Below are 20311 nucleotides of genomic sequence, written 5' to 3'. Positions count from 1 at the left end.
GTAGCATACTACGGGCTGATCTACACTTATGGGTTTTTTCACTTCCACTGAGGTTTCACCACCCATCTTTCACACTACGCAGTACCCGCCTCAAATTGGAACTGGAATTTCCCACTTCTGTGCTCCCACTTTCAATACCCTGATATCTCGGTATTTCCCCTTAATGTGCTCTGATTTTCCACCTTTGCTACTGTATCTGGTCGTAGTCCCCTCCCCTGCCTGTCCATATACGGCAGTGTTTGTATTTCCCTCCTGTCCAATCACACCTCTCGATGGTCCCATGTCGTCTTCCAGCTACTGATTGCATAGCTTCCTCAGCACTCAATGTTTCCTCAGCAACAAGCAAAGGCTGGATGTGTGTGCACTTGTCTGATCTTGGAAGCTAAGCAGGGTCGGCCCTGGTCAGTAAGTGGATGGGTGACCACCTGGGAATCAGGCTTCCTGCATGGAGCAGGGGGTTGTTCTATCCCTTCGAATGAAACTAAGTTTTACCCCCTTCTATCTCCTGCTTCGGCTTTTAAAAAAAAATTAAGGCGTTATCTTTAAAGAATCATGGCTTCTCCACGATTTTTTTTTTTTTTCCTAATTCAGGCATGATCTTCGAAGATTTGAAGATTCAACACTTCACATCTTCGAATCTTCAAAGATCATGCCTGAATTAGAAAAAAAAATCTTGGAGAAGCCATGATTCATCGAAGATAACGCCTTAATTAAAAAAAAAAAAAAGCCGAAGTGGGGATAGAAGAGGGTAAACCTTAGTCTCATTTGAAGGGATAGAACAACCCCCTGCTCAGTGCAGGAAGCCTGATTCCCAGGCGGTCGCCCATCCAACTACTGACCGGGCCGACGTGAAGCTTTGAATCTTCGAAGAAGCCATTACCCCCCCCCTAATGCGAGCGCTGGGTGCCGCCACCATCGCCCCTCTTCCTCACACCAGCTGTCAAGGGCTGGCGTGGGGAAAAGAGCATTGGCAGACACTCCCCAGCTGCTCACCCTGGCCTCCAGCAGGTGGCAGGAGGAGAAGAGGATAGGTGCCTCCTTCTTCCCTCCACCCCCACCTGCTACAATGGTGGCAGCAAGGGACAAGCTGGTAGTTTTCCCCAAGGCCAGGAAAACATGCGGAAACCGACAAGCCTCTCCTGTGCCACTGCTGTGTGGTGGGTGTGGAATCAGCAGAAACAGGAAGAGTTTCTGATCCTCCAATGAGAGCCGCTGTCTTTAAGAGCAGGAAAACAGCACAGCGCTTGAGTGTGAACTGAATTCGTGCATTCGATGAAGCACCACAATGGGGAAAATGGCTGAGTGTGGATAATCATGTTTTAATTCAAGAGCATTTAACCTGGCAGTACACCGAATTTGTTGCGATGGCGGGCACAATGTAGATCGGCCCTACCTCTGATACTGGAGGCAGCATATCACCATCAGTAGAAAAGATAAAGAAAGGAACCATGTAGTTATAAATTGGGTATAATTGTGATTGAACAATCTAAATACAGTGATTGAAGCATATCACCATCATAACTAGTAGCCATTGATAGCCTTATTAATTTTTCTAATCCCTTTTTAAAGCCACTCAAGTTGATGGCCATCACTACAACTTGTACTAGTGAATTCCATAGTTCAGCTAAGATTGAATGAAGAACTTCCTTTTGTCTGTCCCGAAACTCCCACCAACCATCTTCTGGGAATGACCTGTGATTCTGTTATTATATGAGACAGACAGAGAGAGAGAGAGAGAGAGAGAGAGAATGTCTCCCAATCTATTTTATTCACACAATGCATAATTTTGTGCACCTCTATCGCACCTCTTCTTACTCGCCTTTTTCTAAGCTAAATAGTCCCAAATTTTGTAACCTTTCCTCATAGCAGAGTTGCTCCAGCCCCTTGATTATTTTGGCTACCTTTTTCTGCACTTTTTCCAATTCTACAATGTCTTTTCTTAGATGCAATGACTAGAAGTGTACACAGTATTCCAAATGTGATTGCACAATAGATTTGTATAAGGGTAATATGATATTGGCAATTTTATGTTCGATTACTTCATAATTATTCCTACCATGGAATACCATGGCCATAGTTCCATGCGGGACCACCAGGAGCATGCCCTTTGATCACCCCAGCGACCAGGCATGTTGATAAGGGAGAAGGCGCTCTTTCAGGAATCATGGTCCTAAACTGTTTAGAGCTTTGTACACTAGCACCAAAACCTTAAACTTGGCCTGGTAGCAAATAGGCAGCCAGTGCAGTCCCTCAGCAAAGGAGTTGCTGAAAAGGGGCAGCTCCCAACAACAGCCAAGCTGCATTCTACACTACTTCCAGGTTCCAGACCTGCCTGAGGGCAGCCCCACATAAAGTGCATTGCAATAATCCATTCTTGAGGTTACCAGTGCCTGTACCACTGTGGCCAAGCTATTCCTGTCTGGCTAAATATTCTTTTGATCTGGGCATCAGAGATAGATAGATAGATAGATAGATAGATAGATAGATAGATAGATAGATAGATAAACAACTCCACAATCCTGACTATTGCAGCTGCAATCTACTACCCACTCAGCAGGGAATAAGCCCCATTGTATTCAACAGGACTAACTGAGTAGACATGTATAGGATTGTACTCTTTCAGAGCAATACGCTACATGTCTACTCAAAAGTAAGCACCACTAGGTTCAATGGGATGTACTCCCAAATAAGTAGTGTACCACTGTAGCCTAAGGCTGCAGTCCTGTACCCATTTACCTGGGAATAAATTCCACTGAACTCAGTGGGGCTTACTTCTGAGTAGACATGCAGAGGAATGCTCTGTAAACCTCTTTCGTTCCCCCACCCCCACATGGGCACCATCTAGGAAATTAGGGGAAACCACTTGAAAGTGGGGGGAAATATTTCATCTGCTAAATTGTGCTGTAATAAAAACCAATAAATGGGAGCTTTAGTATCTAGCCGGCAACATACCAACTGGGCAGGAGAGAGCATATTCCATAACAGAACAGATGCGTGACCGTTTCCAGCGTCACTTTTTCCATTCAAAATGGCCCAAACATTTTCTCCTCTAAGTTGCATTTGTAACTATGCCAAGGCATGACTGAATGTGTGCATACTGCCGGCCGTTTGAAAAGGGGAAGTATACACATATGGAGTAGTTGCCTTTTTGTTAGTTTATCTCCCCAAAGGCAAAAAGTTGTCTAAAAATGCCTCTGGTGAACAAGAGTTGTTGCCATGTCAGGGGTTCCAAAAAAAGCTACATGATCATTCTCTGGATTGTGAACCTGCAGCCCTCTCGCTCTGTCTTCCCCAGTCTGGCACCCTCCAGATGTGTTGGACTACAACTCCCATCCTGCTGGCTGGGTATGACAGGAGTTGTAGTATAACACATCTGGAGGGTGCCAGGCTGGGGAAGGCTGCTATAGCTTGTCTTTGTATCTAGAATGCGTTCCCTCAGCCACTCCACTGCTCTAATCGATGCACGTACCCTCATGACTGCACAGGAAGGAATGCTCGACCCAGGCGGCCACACAGGCTGCTACTATAGCTCCATTCTGCTTCCTTTAGATGCAGCAGGAACTCCAAATGTTGGCCACTGTAGCTCAGTAACCATGTTTTTAAAGCGGGGAGAGGAGCAGATATTTAATACAGCAAGGACTGTGAAGGGCCAGCAATGCTGAACTCTGCCTACTGTGCTGGTTCGCACAAACAAAACAAGCCAACGTGGCTTAAACAACAGCACATGGGTTATTTGAGGGTTGTTTAACCTTCCAACAAGCCATGTCACCCAGGTTCAGAAGACATGATAAGCTGTGGCCAGGCAGTGATTATGGAAATCTCCCCCAGCATGCACTGCAGCTCACAACAAGTGCCTTGTTTTGATGATATGAACCAGCTCAACTGACTGGCTCCCATCTTAGTTAAGATGAAATGCCAAACTAGATGTGGCATTAATTGCATTTAATGTGCATGTTGTTTGTTACGTCAGTACTAGCTGTGTAGACAAGGTGACCATGTGTCCTGTTTTACAGAGGCCGGTCCTCTAGTGGAAGGTTACCCAGACAGCAGACTGAGCAGGCACACAGCTCACTTAGTCACTGTCTTCCCCACTATGGTGGAAGCTTAGTTACTGACTGTGGGAGCTTTAATCTAAAATATGCTGGCATTTTTGGCTCCATTCTTTTTGCCTTCAGCCCTGCCCACCATTGAAATGCAGCCCTGGAGCTACCTTGAAATGGAAAGCGGCCCTCAGGCTGAAAGAGGTATAGCACCCCTGCTATATAGGGAAGCCTAAAGGCCCTGGTGGGGGTGGAGAGGGGAGTTTAACTCTCTCTCTCTCTGGCACAGTTTGCATGTATCAAAAAGCCACCATGGATGAATTTCGCTGTGAGGGTTCTTGTTGCAGCCGTTGCCACCATTTTAAATATTTGGGGCGTGGCGGGAACGTGCCGTAGCTTCTCATTCCATGCGAATCCGGCGAGGGTGGCTTGTTGGGGGTGGTTGACAAGCCACCCGCAACCCTAAAAACAGCCCAAGGGTTCTGGGTGCCTTGTCAGTCACCCCAACAACCCGCCCTTGCTGGGTTCCCACATAAGGAGAAGCTGCAGCACACTCCTGCCATGCCCTGAATATTCAAAATGGTGGCCACCACCACAAGGACAAACCCCGTGGGGAAATTCACCACTTCATTATGTGTGAACCAGGCCTTTGTGTCAGGACTTTTGTCACAGTCCTAACAAAAAAAGCCTTTCCAAAGCGCCTATTTTCATTTCAAGAGAAGCCTCCATCCGCATCAGTAGGAACTTCCCTTGAAATGCAAATAGCAGCTTTGGAGAGATGGGTTTTGTCAGACTGGACCAGGGGCAAGTAAAGAAAGTGCTATGCATCCCTCCCCATAGGCCAGAGGCTGCTCAAGCTTCTCTGCTGCTGCTCTTTGCTTAACAAAAACTGCATTCACAAAATTAGCATCATATCCAGTTTGGACCACCTGCACAGGGCTATTTAAATACCACACTGATGTGTGTAACAGAGCTCCAGTGCTGTTTGTTGTTGTTTTCAGAAAGCAAGCAAGCAAGCAAGCAACCTCCCTTTCCGAAAGGGAGAAATGCCTCACAAACACATTTTCGGATACCCATGGAGGGAAAACAGCTCTTGGGGGAGGGGGGAGAGTAAAGAAGGAGCAGGCCCCTGAAGTATTTAAACAGTGACCACAATACAATATTAGCACAAGAAACATAAACCAGCAGCAATATTATTATATCAGTGAAGAAGTAAAAACACAAGCCCCTGCCATTTCATAGTGTTTCCAGGAGAGCTCCTCCAGGTTTCAGTCAGAATCAGTAAGGAGCCATCCAAGGTGCTTTGCTGGAGAGGTGCTGGTTCTGACTGAAGGTGCTGGTTCTCCACTGATCGGGGGCATTGAGGGAAATTAAAACAGCAGGCAGCTCACACCCCCAGGGGTTGGAGCTGTGGGCCATGCCAGTGTGTTGGGACCCTGCCAGCTGCTGGCCTGAGTTCAGGTAACCCTATACAAAGAAAGGCATGGCTCTTAAACCATTCATAACAGCGTACAAAAAAGTATTTCAACAAGGCATGCAGGAGTGAGTAAATTCTGCACCTGCCAAAATGGCTTTGATGATGCAACTGTGAGAAGTTTCGCTGTCTCCTCCTCCTTTGTCTCTTTGCTCACCTGTAGACAAAAGATTTCATGGGGACTATCCAGTGTGGAACTATTTCTTGTTGCTTTGGAATTCCTGAGCAGTGAATGGGATTCTGAAGTTCTTTTATTGCTGTTTTATCTAACTGTGCAAATTTCCTCCACATTGTACTTTAAAATTATCTTTTTGAGGCTGCCAAGATATTGGGCATGCCAGTTGGCTAGACAGGCTCTGTCTGTTGTGGCAAACACTATATGCTGTTCAAAACATGGCAGTGCTGAGACTTGGGAATGACACACATCAGTGCTGTTTCTATTTCCAATGACTCACGAGGGTTGCATGGCGCTGCCAGAAGCAAAGGCCAAGATGGCGCCCTCCCTTCCACATACAGAAGCCACCTGGGCCGGCAGCTGAATTTTACTTCAACACAGGTAATGGGATGTGGTCCTCTTCCACAGGCTAGTTTAGGGGGTGCAGAACAGGCTATGTCACTATGTGACACACACAGCTCTGTCCTCCAAGAGAGGGGAGCTCGGGAGGAATGGCTGGAGGAACGGCCACTGTTGTCACCCAGCACCTGCCATTTGAGACAGTTGCCTGCCTAAGGGTATTTATTTCCTGACAGAGTGCTGGACCATCATTAACTAACTGGGTGAAGCAGAAAGTCAACAGATGCACCCACCCTCATTGCTGTATCTTCATTCAAGGAAAAGCTGCACCTGTTGAATTCATGAATTTTGCTCAGAGAAAACACAAAGCACCAATTAAACCAAAACCACAGTAGAGTTTAAAAGAAAATGGCATACATGCGATGCTGTGTGTCCCTGCTGCGGTGATCCTGAAGATGCTTTTCCCATTTGCACATCAGTGGATGATAGCATCAGGGAGCATCCTTGCAAAATAGCTTTCGCAGCTCCCATTTTGTTCAATGGGCTGGCACAGGAGAACGTCGTATTTATTGCTCCTGATCCATTTTCAGAATGTCTCTTTATCAAGGGCAACAGTGAAAATACAACTTTTGCATCAGCTTCATGCAGCGTTTTTCAGGGATGTCAGTTCACACAGGGCAGGACTTTAGCTCAGTAACGGAGCACATGCAAAAGGTCCCAGGTTCAGTCCCTGGTGTCTCCAGGTAAAAGGCTCAGGTAGCAGGTGAGGTGACAGACTTCTGCATGAGAGCCAGGGCCAGTAACAGTAGACCAGCCAGTGGCTATGCTGGCTGGGCATGATGGGAATTGCAGTCAACACATCTGGAGGGCACCAGGTTGGGGAAGGCTGGAGCAGATAGTCCTGGACTAGATGGGCAGTGACCCAGTATAACTCAGTGTCTTGGGTTTCCCAAACATTCAGCTGAATTATCTAGTGATATCCATATGGTTGTGTGAACCAGCCCTGGAAATCTGGGCACATGTTCACGAGCAACTACATGCAAGGATAGCACAATATTACTATGGCCAAAAAAAAAAAGTGGGTGGCAAGATACCATCCCTGATGGAGATGGCAGATTTTATTTTTTGGTCAAGTCCTAATGCTGTTTCATCAAAATATAGCACCATGAAAGGGGGGGGGGCGGCGGGGGGGGATGCCTACACCAAGGATATATAATATAAGAGACTGAAAGAATGGGGCATGTTTAGCCTTGAGAAAACTGAGGGGAGATATGATAGCGCTCTTCAAGTATTTGAAAGGTTGTCACAGAGAGGAAGGCCAGGATCTCTCCTTGATCATCCCGGAGCGCAGGACACGGAATAATGGGCTCAAGTTACAGGAAGCCACATTCCGGCTGAACATCAGGAAAAACTTCCTGACTGTTAGAGCAAGATGACAATGGAACCAATTGCCTAGAGAGGTGGTGGGCTCTCCCACACTGGAGGCATTCAAGACAAGGCGGGACAGCCATCTGTCAGAGATGCTCTGACTTGGATTCCTGCATCGAGCAGGGGGTTGGACTCGATGGCCTTGTAGGCCCCTTCCAACCCAACTATTCTATGATTCTATGATAAAACCAGGGGAGAACTGATAATGAAAAATCCCTGAAATTTGGCAGAATTCACTGAAATTAAGTGCAAGAGCAGAGAGTTTGGTGAATGGAAAATCAGCACCAAACATCTCTGCAGACTTCAGAAAACAATGACTCTAAAAACTGGGGTGGGGGTGGGGGTATCTAATAGGATAATGCATTTCCTTGTCATCCGTCCACTGGATTGCAGAGAAGTGGGCCATCCCAAAAGAGAGCGATCCCTCTCCCCAGGTCACGTCTAGCCTGTCTGGAAATCACAGCCTCTTGGCAGGCGGCAGCGCCTCTGTGCGCGTGCAGAGCGCCTTGGGCACAAGCGAAGCCACCGCGAGCAACGCCCATCCGTTGACATCTCCCCCCCCCCCCCCCGCCGCCGCCGCCCACAAGCCAACGATGAGTGTTGCTCGCGGTGGCTTCGCTTGGGCCCAAGGCGTTCTGCACGCGCACAGAGGCGCTGCCGTCTGCCAAGAGGCCGAGTTGCCCGTGGAAAACGCGCTCGGGGAATCAGGGACGCCCGGCCCGGCGAGCGGCGAGCCGAACGTGCTGTCGGCAGGGAGGAGACGCGCCAGGAGGCGGGGAAGCGATGCCTGCCCCGAGGCAGCCGCTGGCGCGAGCGCCACCTCTGCGGGAACCGCGGCGCGCCTGGCCGAGGACGGGAGAAGCCGGCCTGGGGGCGGGGGCCGCGCGGCTTCAAAAGCGCCTCGCAGGCGCGGCGGGAGCGCAGAGCGCGAGCCGAGGAGAAGCGGGGCCCGCCGCCGCCCTTGGCCCTCCCGATCGCATCCGAGACGCGCTCGCCCTGACGGCGCCTCCGGCCCCGGCTCCTCCGCGCTATGTGCTGGTTCTTCGCGGCAAGCTTGCTCAGCCTGCTGCTGGCGCTGCTGGCGCTGCTGGCCTTTCGCCTCCGGAGGTCTCGGTGAGTGAAACAGACTACGCATTACACACACACACACGCACACCCCGCTACACGCGCGCACACCTGCTCCCCCGGGCAAGTGCCAGGACCGTAGCTAGCTTAAAAGTTCGGCGGGGGGGGGGGTGTGTGCCGAAAAACGAGGGGGGGGGGTTTCATCTGGTTTGCAGGCCGTTTAAAGACAACTTTTCAATTTTTTTGTAAAAAAAAAACAAAAAAAAAACAGGGGCAGAGAAAATTTAGAGGGTAGACACCCCCCCCCCCCAGCCCGCTCCTGGCTACAGGCTTGGCAAGCGCCTGTAAAGATGGGACCCCAAAGGGGGATCGATCTTGGGGCAAGTGAAAGATAGACGGGGTGGTCTGTTATTATAACACACACACACACAATGCTTTAGGGCGCAATTCTATGCACGTTGAGACAGAAAAAACCCTGTAACTCCCAGCGTTCCCCAGCCAGCCATGCTAATGGACCATCCCTGAAAAAGTAGGACTTTCTTTCCTCTCTAAGCATGCATAGGAGTGTGCCCTTAAAGACTTATAGATGGATTGTGGCTGCCGGTTGTATGGACTAAAGCCCCCCAGGCTCCTAGAATGATCAGGAGACCTGTGGGGGGAGCACTTTCCCAACGAGGGAAGGCTACCAAGTGCGGGCTGGGAAAGAGTTTGTGAAAGGTGATCACAGTGGCAGAAGGCTGTCGCCTCTTCATCTTGCTATGGGTGTATGGTTGTGAAAAACAGGATGGTTTACTCGACAGGACTTCAGTCTGCTCTACCAGGGAGCTTTTTATGGTCATGGGGTGCATGCTAGATAATATTCAGGTCTTATCCGGTGTGTTTGCACACATGGAAGGGGGAGGAATTATGGATACACCCATAGAAGATAATACTGATTGCATCTGATGAAGTGAAAGTTTATGTCACCATCACTTATTCTTTGAGGCTTAATAAGTGTGTTGGATTGTCCACCACTGCTATGGAATTTTCCCTGTTCTGTGGTTTTGCATCAGGAATCTCGCTCCAGCTTGGTCTGATTCTTGTGTCTCCCAGTCTATATATGCCATCCAAACGTCATTTCTAACCTGGCCAAAATGTGCATTGGATTCACATCCCCCCCCCCCATCCCACACTTAATGCATTCACATGTACACACACATAGCGCAAGAGAGGCACAAAGGGACCTGGAGTGTCATATGTGAAAAGGGCCAGTCTTCCTTTTTCATGGATGGAAGGCTTCTATATGCCATCTGCTCCAGCTCACTCCTTCAAGGTAGGGATGTCCAGCCACCAGCACCCCTTCAAGGTAGGGATGTCCAGCCACCAGCACCCCTTACAGATTGACTGTCTGCAATTCACTCAGAATATAAACTTAAAAGGTATTCTAATGAAGAAGGCAAATTATCTACCTTGTTTACTGGTGTGTGTGTGTGTGTGTGTGTGTGTGTAGGGGGGGATTAATGCACAATATTTTGGACTTATAGTAAGAATAGAAAGTGTACGCATTTGAGAAATAAAATAAATACTTGTATACTCAGATGGCAAGAAGCTCTCCAGGGACTTAGGCAAAAGTTTTTTTTCCCCAGGGCTGCTTCTTGGTACATATTTTACCAAATATGCCAATGATTGGACCTGGTATGTGCTCTCCCACTGATTTATGGTCTCTCCAAATTATTCTCAAATTTTCATAATTCTAAGAGCAATTCAGCCCAGGGGGAAATGTGTGTAGCATGACGGAGGAATTTCCCTTCATGGATGTTATTAAGGAAGTTCTGGACAGGCATATGTCAGAGAAGATTTTGATAGGTATATGTGTTTTCTTATGCTACTCTGTAAAGTGTCATTTATTTATTTATACTATTTATTTAGTGATTTTAAATTAATAATCCTTTATTAAAACCAGAAAAAAGTCTTACGCCATATCTAACACTCTTGGTGTTATTTATTGTAACAGATTAAACGCGGTCACTATGTTTTGTTTTTGTTTTTATAAAAAGTGGTTTGCTGCTTTCTTCTCTTTTTTTCTTTATTTAAAAAGTATGGTTCATACACTCAACATAATCCTGTGCATTTCTTCCCTGAAGTAAGTCCCACTGAGTTCAGTGGGACTTACTTCCATTTAAGTATGTATAAGTTTGTTCAGTTTAGAGAAGGAGGAATGAGGCTGCAGTCCTATACATAACTTCCCTTGAGGCAAGCCCCGTTGAACCAAATGGGACTTATTTCTGAGTATAGGATTCTGCTGCAAATCAATAATGAAAATGTTTAAAAGGTGAAAGCAACAGCAGAAATTGTCAACTATTAGAAAGCACATGATAATAAAACATTTGGAAGCTTCTACCTTTTAAAGAATATATAACCTATTTGGTGACATGACAATGATAAATAATAAACTAATTAACAGTAATTGGCTAAATGTCAATGGGAGCTTTTGAAAGAATAAATGAGGCCCAGATCACAGCACCGCAATGATCTGACATGTGAATTTCACTTCAAGGTTGAACCAAGCTGTTATTGACGCATTCCAGTGTCAAACAAACAGGGTGTATTTTGATACTCGATTTGTTAAAAAAATGTTTATATTGGCACATCAATTTCTGTCATTGTGACAAAAGTCCCGGTTAAGGAAGCCCCCAGAGTTAATCGGGAAATGTGGCTGTCTTCAGAGGGTGACAAGGTTGGGTATTGTTCATCTCCACAAAGCCAGCTAATGACTTACTGATCCAACTGGGCCACTGCTCTCTCTTTGCATAGGGCATCTGAGAAGCTGAGAAACAGCATAAAAGAATGATCAGTGTTTTACAGTTATGGGGTGGGGTGGGGTGGTGGTGGGCAGGTATGAGGAAGCCCTGTAGAAAATGGTGAATTTCAGGGCAAAACACATGGGTGATTCATGATATAGAATCATAGGATAGTAGGGTTGGAAGGAGCCTATAAGACCATCGAGTCCAACCCCCTGCTCAATGCAGGAATCCAAGTCAAAGTATCCCTGACAGATGGCTGTCCAGCTTCATCTTGAATGCCTCAAGTGTTGGAGAGCCCACCACCTCCCTAGGTAATTGGTTCCATTGTCGTATTGTTCTAAGAGTCAGGAGGTTTTTACTGATGTTCAGCCAGAATGTGGCTTCCTGTAACTTGAGCCCCTTATTCCATGTCCTGCACTCTGGGATGATCGAGAAGAGATCCTGGCCTTCCTCTCTGTGACAGCCTTTCAAGCACTTGAAGAGCACTATCATGTCTCCCCTCAGTCTTCTCAAGGCTAAACATCCCCAGTTCTTTCAGTCTCTGCTCATAGGGCTTTGTTTTTAGTCCCCTGATCATCTTTGTTGCCCTCCTCTGAACCCTCTCCAGTTTTTCTGCGTCCTTCTTAAAGTGTGGTGCCCAGAACTGGACACAGTACTCCAGATGAAGCCTAACCAGTGCTGAGTAGAGGGGAACTAGTACTTCCCGGGATTTGGAAGCTATACTTCCAAAATAGCATTTGCCTTTTTTGCAGCCACATCACATTGTTGGCTCGTATTCACCTTGTGATCTACAACAATTCCAAGATCCTTCTTGCTTGTAGTGTTGTTGAGCCATGTATCCCCCATCTTGTAACTGTGTCTTTGGTTTCTTTTTCCTAGGTGCAGAACTTGGCATTTATCCCTATTAAATTTCATTCTGTTCCTTTCTCAGCTCTCTAGTCTATCAAGATCACTTTGAATTTTGTTTCTGTCTTCCAAGGTATTAGCTTTCCCACCCAATTTTGTGTCATCTGCAAATTTGATCAGCATTCCCTGCATCTCCTCATCCAAGTCATTAATTAAAATGTTGAAGAGCCCTGGGTCCAGGACTAAGCCCTGTGGTACCCTGCTCGTTACCTCTCCCCAGTTTGAGAAGGTCCCATTGATAAGCAGACTTTGAGTCCGATTCTGTAGCCAACTGTGGATCCACCGGATTGTTGTTTCATCTAGCCCACTTTGAGCTAGTTTGCTCATCAGGATATCATGGGGCACTTTGTTGAAAGCTTTGCTGAAGTCGAGGTATGTTATGTCCTCAGCATTCCCACAGTCCACAAAGGAGGTTTCCTGATTGAAAAATGAGATCAGATTAGTCTGTCAGGATTTGTTCTTGACAAATCCATGTTGGCTTTGAGTAATCACTGCTTTGTTTTCAGGGTGCTTACAGATGGATTGCTTTATAATCTGCTCCAGAATTATCCCAGGGATTGATGTCAGACTGGTCTGTAGCTCCCAGGTTCCACCGTTTTGCCCTTTTTGAAGATAGGGACAACATCAGCCCTCCTCCAGTCATCTGGCACTTCACCCGTTCTCCAGGATTTCTCAAAGACAATAGACACTGGTTCTGAGAGTTCTTCTGCCAGTTCCTTTAGAATGCCTCTGGGCCGCACATCTGCCAGCCTCAACAGCTTGCCTTTGGTGAAATGCATGTTGGAGCAGAAAAATGTGGGCTCAAAAGACTGGTTTTGCATTTTGGATCTCAGACCCCACAATTTCCCATTATTGTTATTTTAACATCAACAACGTGTGTGTGTGTGTGTAGTGGGGGATGGGTCAGTGCTGTAGTAGTATACCTGTATTAAAAGAACTGCCTATTAGCTACCGAACCATGTTCAGGGTTTTGTTGCTGATATTCAAAGCCCTTAACAACTCAGAACCGGGGTACCTAGCATATCATCTTCCCCTACATACACCAAATAGACCCCTGATATCCTCCAAGGAGGCCTTGTGGGTCGTTCCACAGCCAACAGCATGTCATCAAGTAACAGCACGTTGTAACAATATGAAAGAACTGCTGGATTTGAGCCTGGATGGGGTGTGCTTCCTGGGAGGAGCCAGGAAGTAGTTGAGGGCAACACCCACTGCTTCTGGCCTGAGGAGAGAGAGGCCACAGCCTGAGTAAGCTCTGTACAGGGGCCTGTGTTTGAATAAAATATGGAGGCTTGTTTATAAAGCAGAGTCTGTTTGATTCAGTGGGGTGCAATTCACCAGCTCTGAAACACATAAGCAGGCCTTCTTGGTAGTGGCACCCACCCTCTGGAACACTCTCCTCTGTGTGGTCCGAGAGGCAGAAACTGTGGCAAACTTCAGATGTCTCTTTAAGATGCTTCTGTTTACTTAGACTTCCTTTATGTGTAATTGCACTGTTCTGTTGTTTTTGTAATGTTTTTTTAAAGTATTCTTTTCTTTTTAAATTGGCTTTTATATTGTATTTTATGTATTTCTTATGTAAGCTGCTTAGATATCAAGCAGTATATAAGTAGTTTAAATACATAAATTAAAGTACTGGGAGAGAGGGGGTTAAACCTCCCACCCCACCCCATGACATTTTCTAGCTCTAAATCGCACGCGTGCACTTTTTTCCAAAGCTGCTGCCACTCTGGGAAAAAGATAGGAGGAGCAAAATAAATGAAACTAAAATAAATTTGTGAAAAATCTTTTTTTAAAAAAGAGAAGTTACCATGAAAGGTAAAATATTATTGGCTCATACAAAGTGCCTTTATGCACCAGCCCAGCTCTTCAGAGATGTGTGTTGATCTTGGACTAAACAGAAATGTCACTACCTAGAAGAAATAGCCAGCTAACTTTAGTTAATTGCACTGTAATGTAATACTGTTCATGTTTACTCAAAAAAGCAAGTTCCTAAACTTACTTCCTGGCAAGAATGGTTAGGATTGCAACATTAAATACAGGGTGGCCACTTACACACCACCGAAAAAGGGCACACCAATTTGCATATCCTAATTTATATGTATAGATGCAAATTTAGAAATCACAACTATAATTTAAATAGAAATGCACTACATCTCACCTAGTGTGGAAGACTGTAATCAAGTGACCTGCATGCATGTTCTATCTGCTGTCCAGGGGCAGATTGTTGATGGGGCAACTTCAAGGCCCCTGCTGCTCTCCCTCCTTATGGTTCTTTATCTCTAACCGGACTTGGCCTGGACAGCCCTTCAAAGAGATGACACTTTCAGGGGACTGTCCTCTCTTAAGTAGGACACCTAGCCACCCTACTTAAATGCAAAATTCTCTGGAATTAGTTTTACTTATTGTAGTATTGCCATTTTCATTATTTTGTTTTAACGTCTTCTGATTTTGATTAGTTATACATTGCTTTGACTACATATACGTAGAAAAGCAGTCTGTAAATAATGTGACATGATACATCATATATACCAATTGCAGTCTTCTGGGGGAGGATGCTATTGCTTATGCAGTCAAAACAGTACAACCCATGCAACGGAGGGAGGTGTCACCAGACTGATGGGAAACCTGAGGTTTGTAGATGATGTACAAAAACACCCTTAGTAAAATATCTCATGTGAGGAGGAAAGCACCTGAAACAGCTCAATGAGGACCGTCAGTGCTCACTCAGCTACCGTGAAATGCTGACTGACTGGGGAGGAGGGGCAGAAAGCAGGGTGGGATGGGGAATGGAATAAAGTATTCTGGAGAAGGGCATGTCTGACTGACTGGAGCAGTAAACAGGAAGACTCCACACTGCAACATCACATTACACAACCCACTTGTAAAATATATATTTTTAAAAGTTGGTGGAGCCATGGATGGCTTATGATAGTTTGATGTCTTAAGCAGGGCCAGCTGAAGACATTGGCCCTGTTCAGACATCACGCTAAGCCATGATGGTTAGGAGTTTTGAGCTAGCCATGTTGGCTTAGCGTGATGTCTGAACAGGCATCTGTTCCAACCATGGTGGTACATTAACCATGGACTAATCACGTTAACTAACCACTTGCTGCAAGATGGTTAGTGGGCCCTACCATGGTTTAGCGTGATAGACAATGTCTGAGGGACATCGGATATTTCGGTTTCCTGGCTCTGAGCTCGGAGACAGGGCTCCGACCTTAGAGCCAGGAAATGGTGCTCCCCGCCCCCTGCAACCAGTGTGGAAAGAACCACTGCTGCTACGAGCTTGCAAGCATGAAGTTGTAGGTGGTGGAAGGAGGGTCTTCCCGAGGGAGGGAGGAGACTGCGGAGGTGGGGCTATGAGGCATCCCCAGCCTCCTCCCCTCCCCCTCCCCCTCCCCAAAGGCTCTGCTAGATGGGCAAAACCACCTGTCTCGTTAAAATGTAGAGCGGGAGGCACCTCCTGCTCTGCATTGGGTCCTCATAGGCCTCCGAGTTCAGAGGCTTACACGTACCCAGGGCAAATTGCATAGGATGTGCCCTTAATTTTACGGGAGGTCTAGACAGCAGTGTCTTCTTTGCTAGCCCTCCATGTTTTCCCACCATCTTCCTTTTTTTTTTTTTTGTACCACAGGAAACCCATTAAGGAGGGAAAGACAGAATAACTCCAGAGGCCTAGCTGGCACAATCATCATGGTGCATGTGGGTGGCCATTTCGAATATTCATCCTCCAGCAGGGGGTTACCATGGCTTGTGTTGTCCAAACCCAGGCGGCAGGAGTTATTTGAGGGTTCTGTTTATATAGGTAGCTGCAGGAGCCGTCATTCTGGAAGTATCCTTGGGGATCCTGTAACCTCCCCACATAGATACAGGACTCTCTCAAGCCCTCTTTAGACAGGTCCTCCATGCAAAGCAAATGTGTGGAGGATGGATTGGGGCTCGACTCCAACATCATGCACCCTGTTGGCTATGTCTCCCTGATGCTCGTGCATTGATTGTGGCCGTCTATCAAGCGAGTAGCTGTTCACACATAGACATTCTATGCGGTTGAGGGAGGTGGCTTTGTGATTGTAAGATGGGCCAGCCAATCACAGTCTGCACAGCTGTCTTCTACTACAGCCTTTCCCAACCTTGGGTTGACAGATGTTGTTGGATGACAACCCCCATAATTCCTGAACATTAGCCATGCTGCCTGGGGATATGGGAGTTGTAGTCCAGCCACACCTATGGACTCAAGGTTGGAAAAGACTATGCTAAAAATGGGGAGAACAAGTTGCTCTTAAGCTTGGTGTTCTTAGGAAAGTGGTATGCCCTACCAAAAATGGATGAGGGAGAATCCATGTCCCTCCAGAGATGTACTTGGCCTCAGCAAATAGGGGTAGCAGCATCCATTGTCTTTTAAAAAGACAAGCATAGGGCTCAAAAGGCCTGATGTGCTTTCAAATCTCATTGAAATAATAAACACTTTTTGTAATATATTTTTAGCTTTTTGGTTTTGAAACTGCAGGAAGGCTTTGGAGCTAAGACATCACCCTGCCTGTCCATTTTTGGAATATGTGAGCCCACAGTTTACATGAGCTAAGCAGTTGGTCAGCAACAGGATCCTGTGTGGCCGGCTATTTTTTGGCTAACAGAAAAACAGATTTCCATTCCCGTTAAGCTCTATTAATTCAACAAATTGGTACAGCTCCAGATATAGGAAATTAAGATTGTCTTGTGGTATCAGTATGGGCCCTTTGCAGGCTAAAAAATAATGACAACCCTAATTAGGCATTGAAGATGTGCTCTTTGCAGACTGCTCGGTATAGAGCACGAAAGATGCTTCACCCTGGTATTTGGCACAACACGATACTGTCATGTTAAGAAGTTCAGTCTGGCACCCAATGCAGAAATGAGCCCGGAGGGCTCAAATCCATGACTCAGTGTAAAGGTACTTGGTAAGCGATCTTTGTCATGAGGTCATGTACATCTGGTCATGCACATAGTTAGAATCTCTGTTGTTGCATTGCATTTTCGTTATGACTATTGCAGCCCTCCCCAACCGGGTGCCCTCCAGATGTGTTGGACAACACATCATGGCTGGCTGGAAGATGCTGGGAGTTGTAGTCCCACACATCTGGGAGGCACCAGCTTGGGGAGGGCTGGTCCATAGTACTGGTTTTCTTGCCCTGTTGATACCATTAGCTTCAGCGCTATGAATGCAAGATTACGCCACAATATAGTTAAACGTTTATATATTAATGTTGTTTCCAGGCGACCAGATGAACCTCCACTCGATAAAGGCCTCATACCTTGGCTTGGGCATGCTCTGGAATTTGGCAAAGATGCTGCCAGTTTCCTGTCTGGCATGAGGAAGAAGCATGGTGATATTTTCACAGTGAGTATCTATGGTTACCTTCTGAGGGGAGCCTAGGCTAACCTCCGGCAGGATTCTCCTTTGATTCTATGGGTGCTTCCAGATGAGACTTTTATTGTGTAATCACCTTGCCTCTTTTGTGGAATTTTTACAGGAGATCCAGATGTCATCCTCATCTTCCATTTGTAACCCTCATGAGTTTTCCAGGTTTATTCAAAATTATTTTTAGGCCTCCTTTAAGGGTAAAACTTCTGAAAGTGGCCTACAAGATAAAAACCATACTCGGCAGATACAATAAAATTCAGTAACTACATATTCATTAAAAGTTCAATCAGAAAGAAGGTTAGTGATTAAAAAAAATCAATAAAAACAGAAGTAACAGAAAATGAGTGTTATTCTCTCATAATACTAGAACCTGGGGTTATCTCATGAAGTTGATTGGAGGGAGATGCAGGACAGATAAAGGAAGTACTTTACACAGCCCTTAGCTGAACTATGGAATTTGCTACTACAAGACATAGTGATGGCCACCAGTTTGGATGGCTTTAAAAGGGGATTGGACACATTCATGGAGTCCAGTACTAGTCCTGATGGCTATTTGTTACCTCCAGTATCAGAAGCACTATGCCTACGTACACCAGTTGCTGGGGAACGTGGGTGGGAGGGTGCTGTTGCGCTTGTGTCCTGCTTATGGGTTCCTGGTTGACAGCTGGGTTGCCACTGTGTGAACAGAATGCTGGATTAGATGGACCCTTGGCCTGATCCAGCAGGAGTCTTCTTATGTCCTTATGTTCTTAATTTACTGAGAACCACCAGCCCATGAACTTTTGGAATGGCCAGCAAAAGCATGTGGGTCTTCAGAGCTTTCCTAAAGGCCTGCAAAGAAGAACCTTGATGAACCTCTGATGGAAGCTAATTCCAGAGGTGTGTGGCCCCCACTGAGAAGGCCCTGTCTCTTGTACTCACCATCTTAATGGCCCTTCATGAGGAGCAAGTGAGAAGGACGTCTGCTGATGACCTGAGAGTGCTGGTATGGGAAAATGTGGTCCTTCAAGTTATTTATGCAGTTACAGTATTTCTAGACTGTCTTGCAGCAAAATGTTCACTAGGCAGTTTACAAAAAAAATAAGATTAAAAAAAGTATGAAGCAATAATTTAAAATACATAAAAGCAACAGTAAAAATACTCAGATTATTTCAAAGTGTCTTTTGGAATTAAAAAAAGAGATCAGGGAATAAAATACATAGATTTCTCAGGGGAGCATAGTCTGTAACTCTTAGGCCACCTCAAAAAAGACCCTTTTCTCAGTAGGTTACAGTACTACCTCCAGAGAGGGCAGAGCAAAGGCCAGCCCTACCATTAGGCAGAGTGAGGCAGCTGCCTCAGGCTGCAGATGCTGAGGGGTGGCGAGCATCGCAAGGTGTTGGAGGACAGAACTGCCTGCTGTGCAGCCTGCCCTGTACACTATACATTAACCTGCTGCCCTCAGGTGTGCCAGAGGCTGTCCTGTCTCCAATTCAACTGCTGGTCCAGTGAGTTTCTTTACTGGAATGGGGAGAGACGCCATCTTCTTTCCCTTAGGCAGTGATATGTCTTGGACCAGCTCTGGCAGGGTCACACTGGCAGATCTTAAATCCCCTGAGAGATCATGTTTTCACCCGAAGCACCAAGTATTTGTTAATAACCTTGTGATACCTGTGTATTTTTCATGCTTCCAGAAGGATTGGCCCAAGATCAGCCACTGAGCTGCATTGCTGACTAGGGATTTGAAGAACCCCTCTTCCTTTAAAAAAAAAAGGGATGATTGAAAGCTTATTGGTTATTCTCTGTTAAAATTATGGAATGGAACATTTAGAGTTGGTTTTTGTTTTTGCCTTTTTTAGTATTTAAAATTCTTCAAACGTGGCATGTATTGTACATTTCAAATACATAAACATTTAAAGTGAACAGAAGGAACAGGACCCTGTGGAATTAGTCCATTCTCTGTTTGAATCAACCCAAACAATTACTCTTCTTCTAACTAATCTTGATCCAAGTAGTTGGCATGAACCTGCAGCTTGCTACCTGGGAGCAGAACACAGTAATGATTGATTAAACTGCACAAAAGTCGGGAAACCACCAAATGATCGATGGTTGGGGAAAGGGGGAGTGGCCCGGGAAAAGGTGCGTGGCTGTCTGGGGAACCCCAGAGAGCTGGATTTGTCACCCCAAGTGGGCTGGATTTGTCACCTGGGCCTGAGGTTCTGCACCCCTGGATTACAGCGATAATGATAATAAGTCTAAGACAATGGTTAGCTGCTGTCAGTGGAGTTAAAAGAAATTGTGCAGTCGGTGACATATATACAGTTTCCTTCTTACTCCTTCCATGCTTTTAGGCAACTTAAGCTTGTTAAATTTGGATTGTGGTCTTTCCTACACTACGGAGTCAGGCAGTAGTACCCAATGTTAGTCCCACGTAGAGTAGAAATGAATCCATTGAAATGAATGGGACTTGAGTTAGTTTTGACTTGTCTCATTCATTTCAGTGGTTCGACTCTACATAGGAGTAACATTGGATATTCCCCAGAGAGTGAGAGAGAGAGAGAGAGAGAGAGAGAGAGAGAGAGCTGCCAGAGTGGGTAACACAGATGCAAAGTACACATTCATTCACATACATATAAACACACATAAGGGGGCACTTCTGATATTATTGTGATTGGTTCCCCATCCCCCTACAGCAGTCAATTTGTGATGGCACCCGGG

The 20311-nt window shown here is 46.0% G+C and overlaps 1 protein-coding gene across 1 annotated transcript in view; it reads left to right on the top strand.

The window, feature by feature from the left end:
• Positions 1–8376: 8376 nt before the first annotated feature.
• Positions 8377–20311, top strand: part of PTGIS (prostaglandin I2 synthase) — a 49272-nt gene continuing 37337 nt past the window's right edge. Inside the window, exons 1-2 of the mRNA XM_084854109.1 lie at positions 8377–8569; positions 17467–17590. Of these exons, the coding sequence (XP_084710235.1) occupies positions 8487–8569; positions 17467–17590 (207 nt within the window). The 5' untranslated portion in view covers positions 8377–8486. The remainder of the gene's footprint in view (positions 8570–17466; positions 17591–20311) is intronic.

Source organism: Heloderma suspectum, chromosome 4 (genome assembly GCF_057233095.1).
Source record: "Heloderma suspectum isolate Gila_16-S chromosome 4, 16-S_ref, whole genome shotgun sequence".
Taxonomy (NCBI): Eukaryota; Metazoa; Chordata; class Lepidosauria; order Squamata; family Helodermatidae; genus Heloderma; species Heloderma suspectum.
The sequence above is the reverse complement of the archived record's forward strand: the minus strand, read 5'-3'. Positions and strand labels throughout refer to the sequence as shown.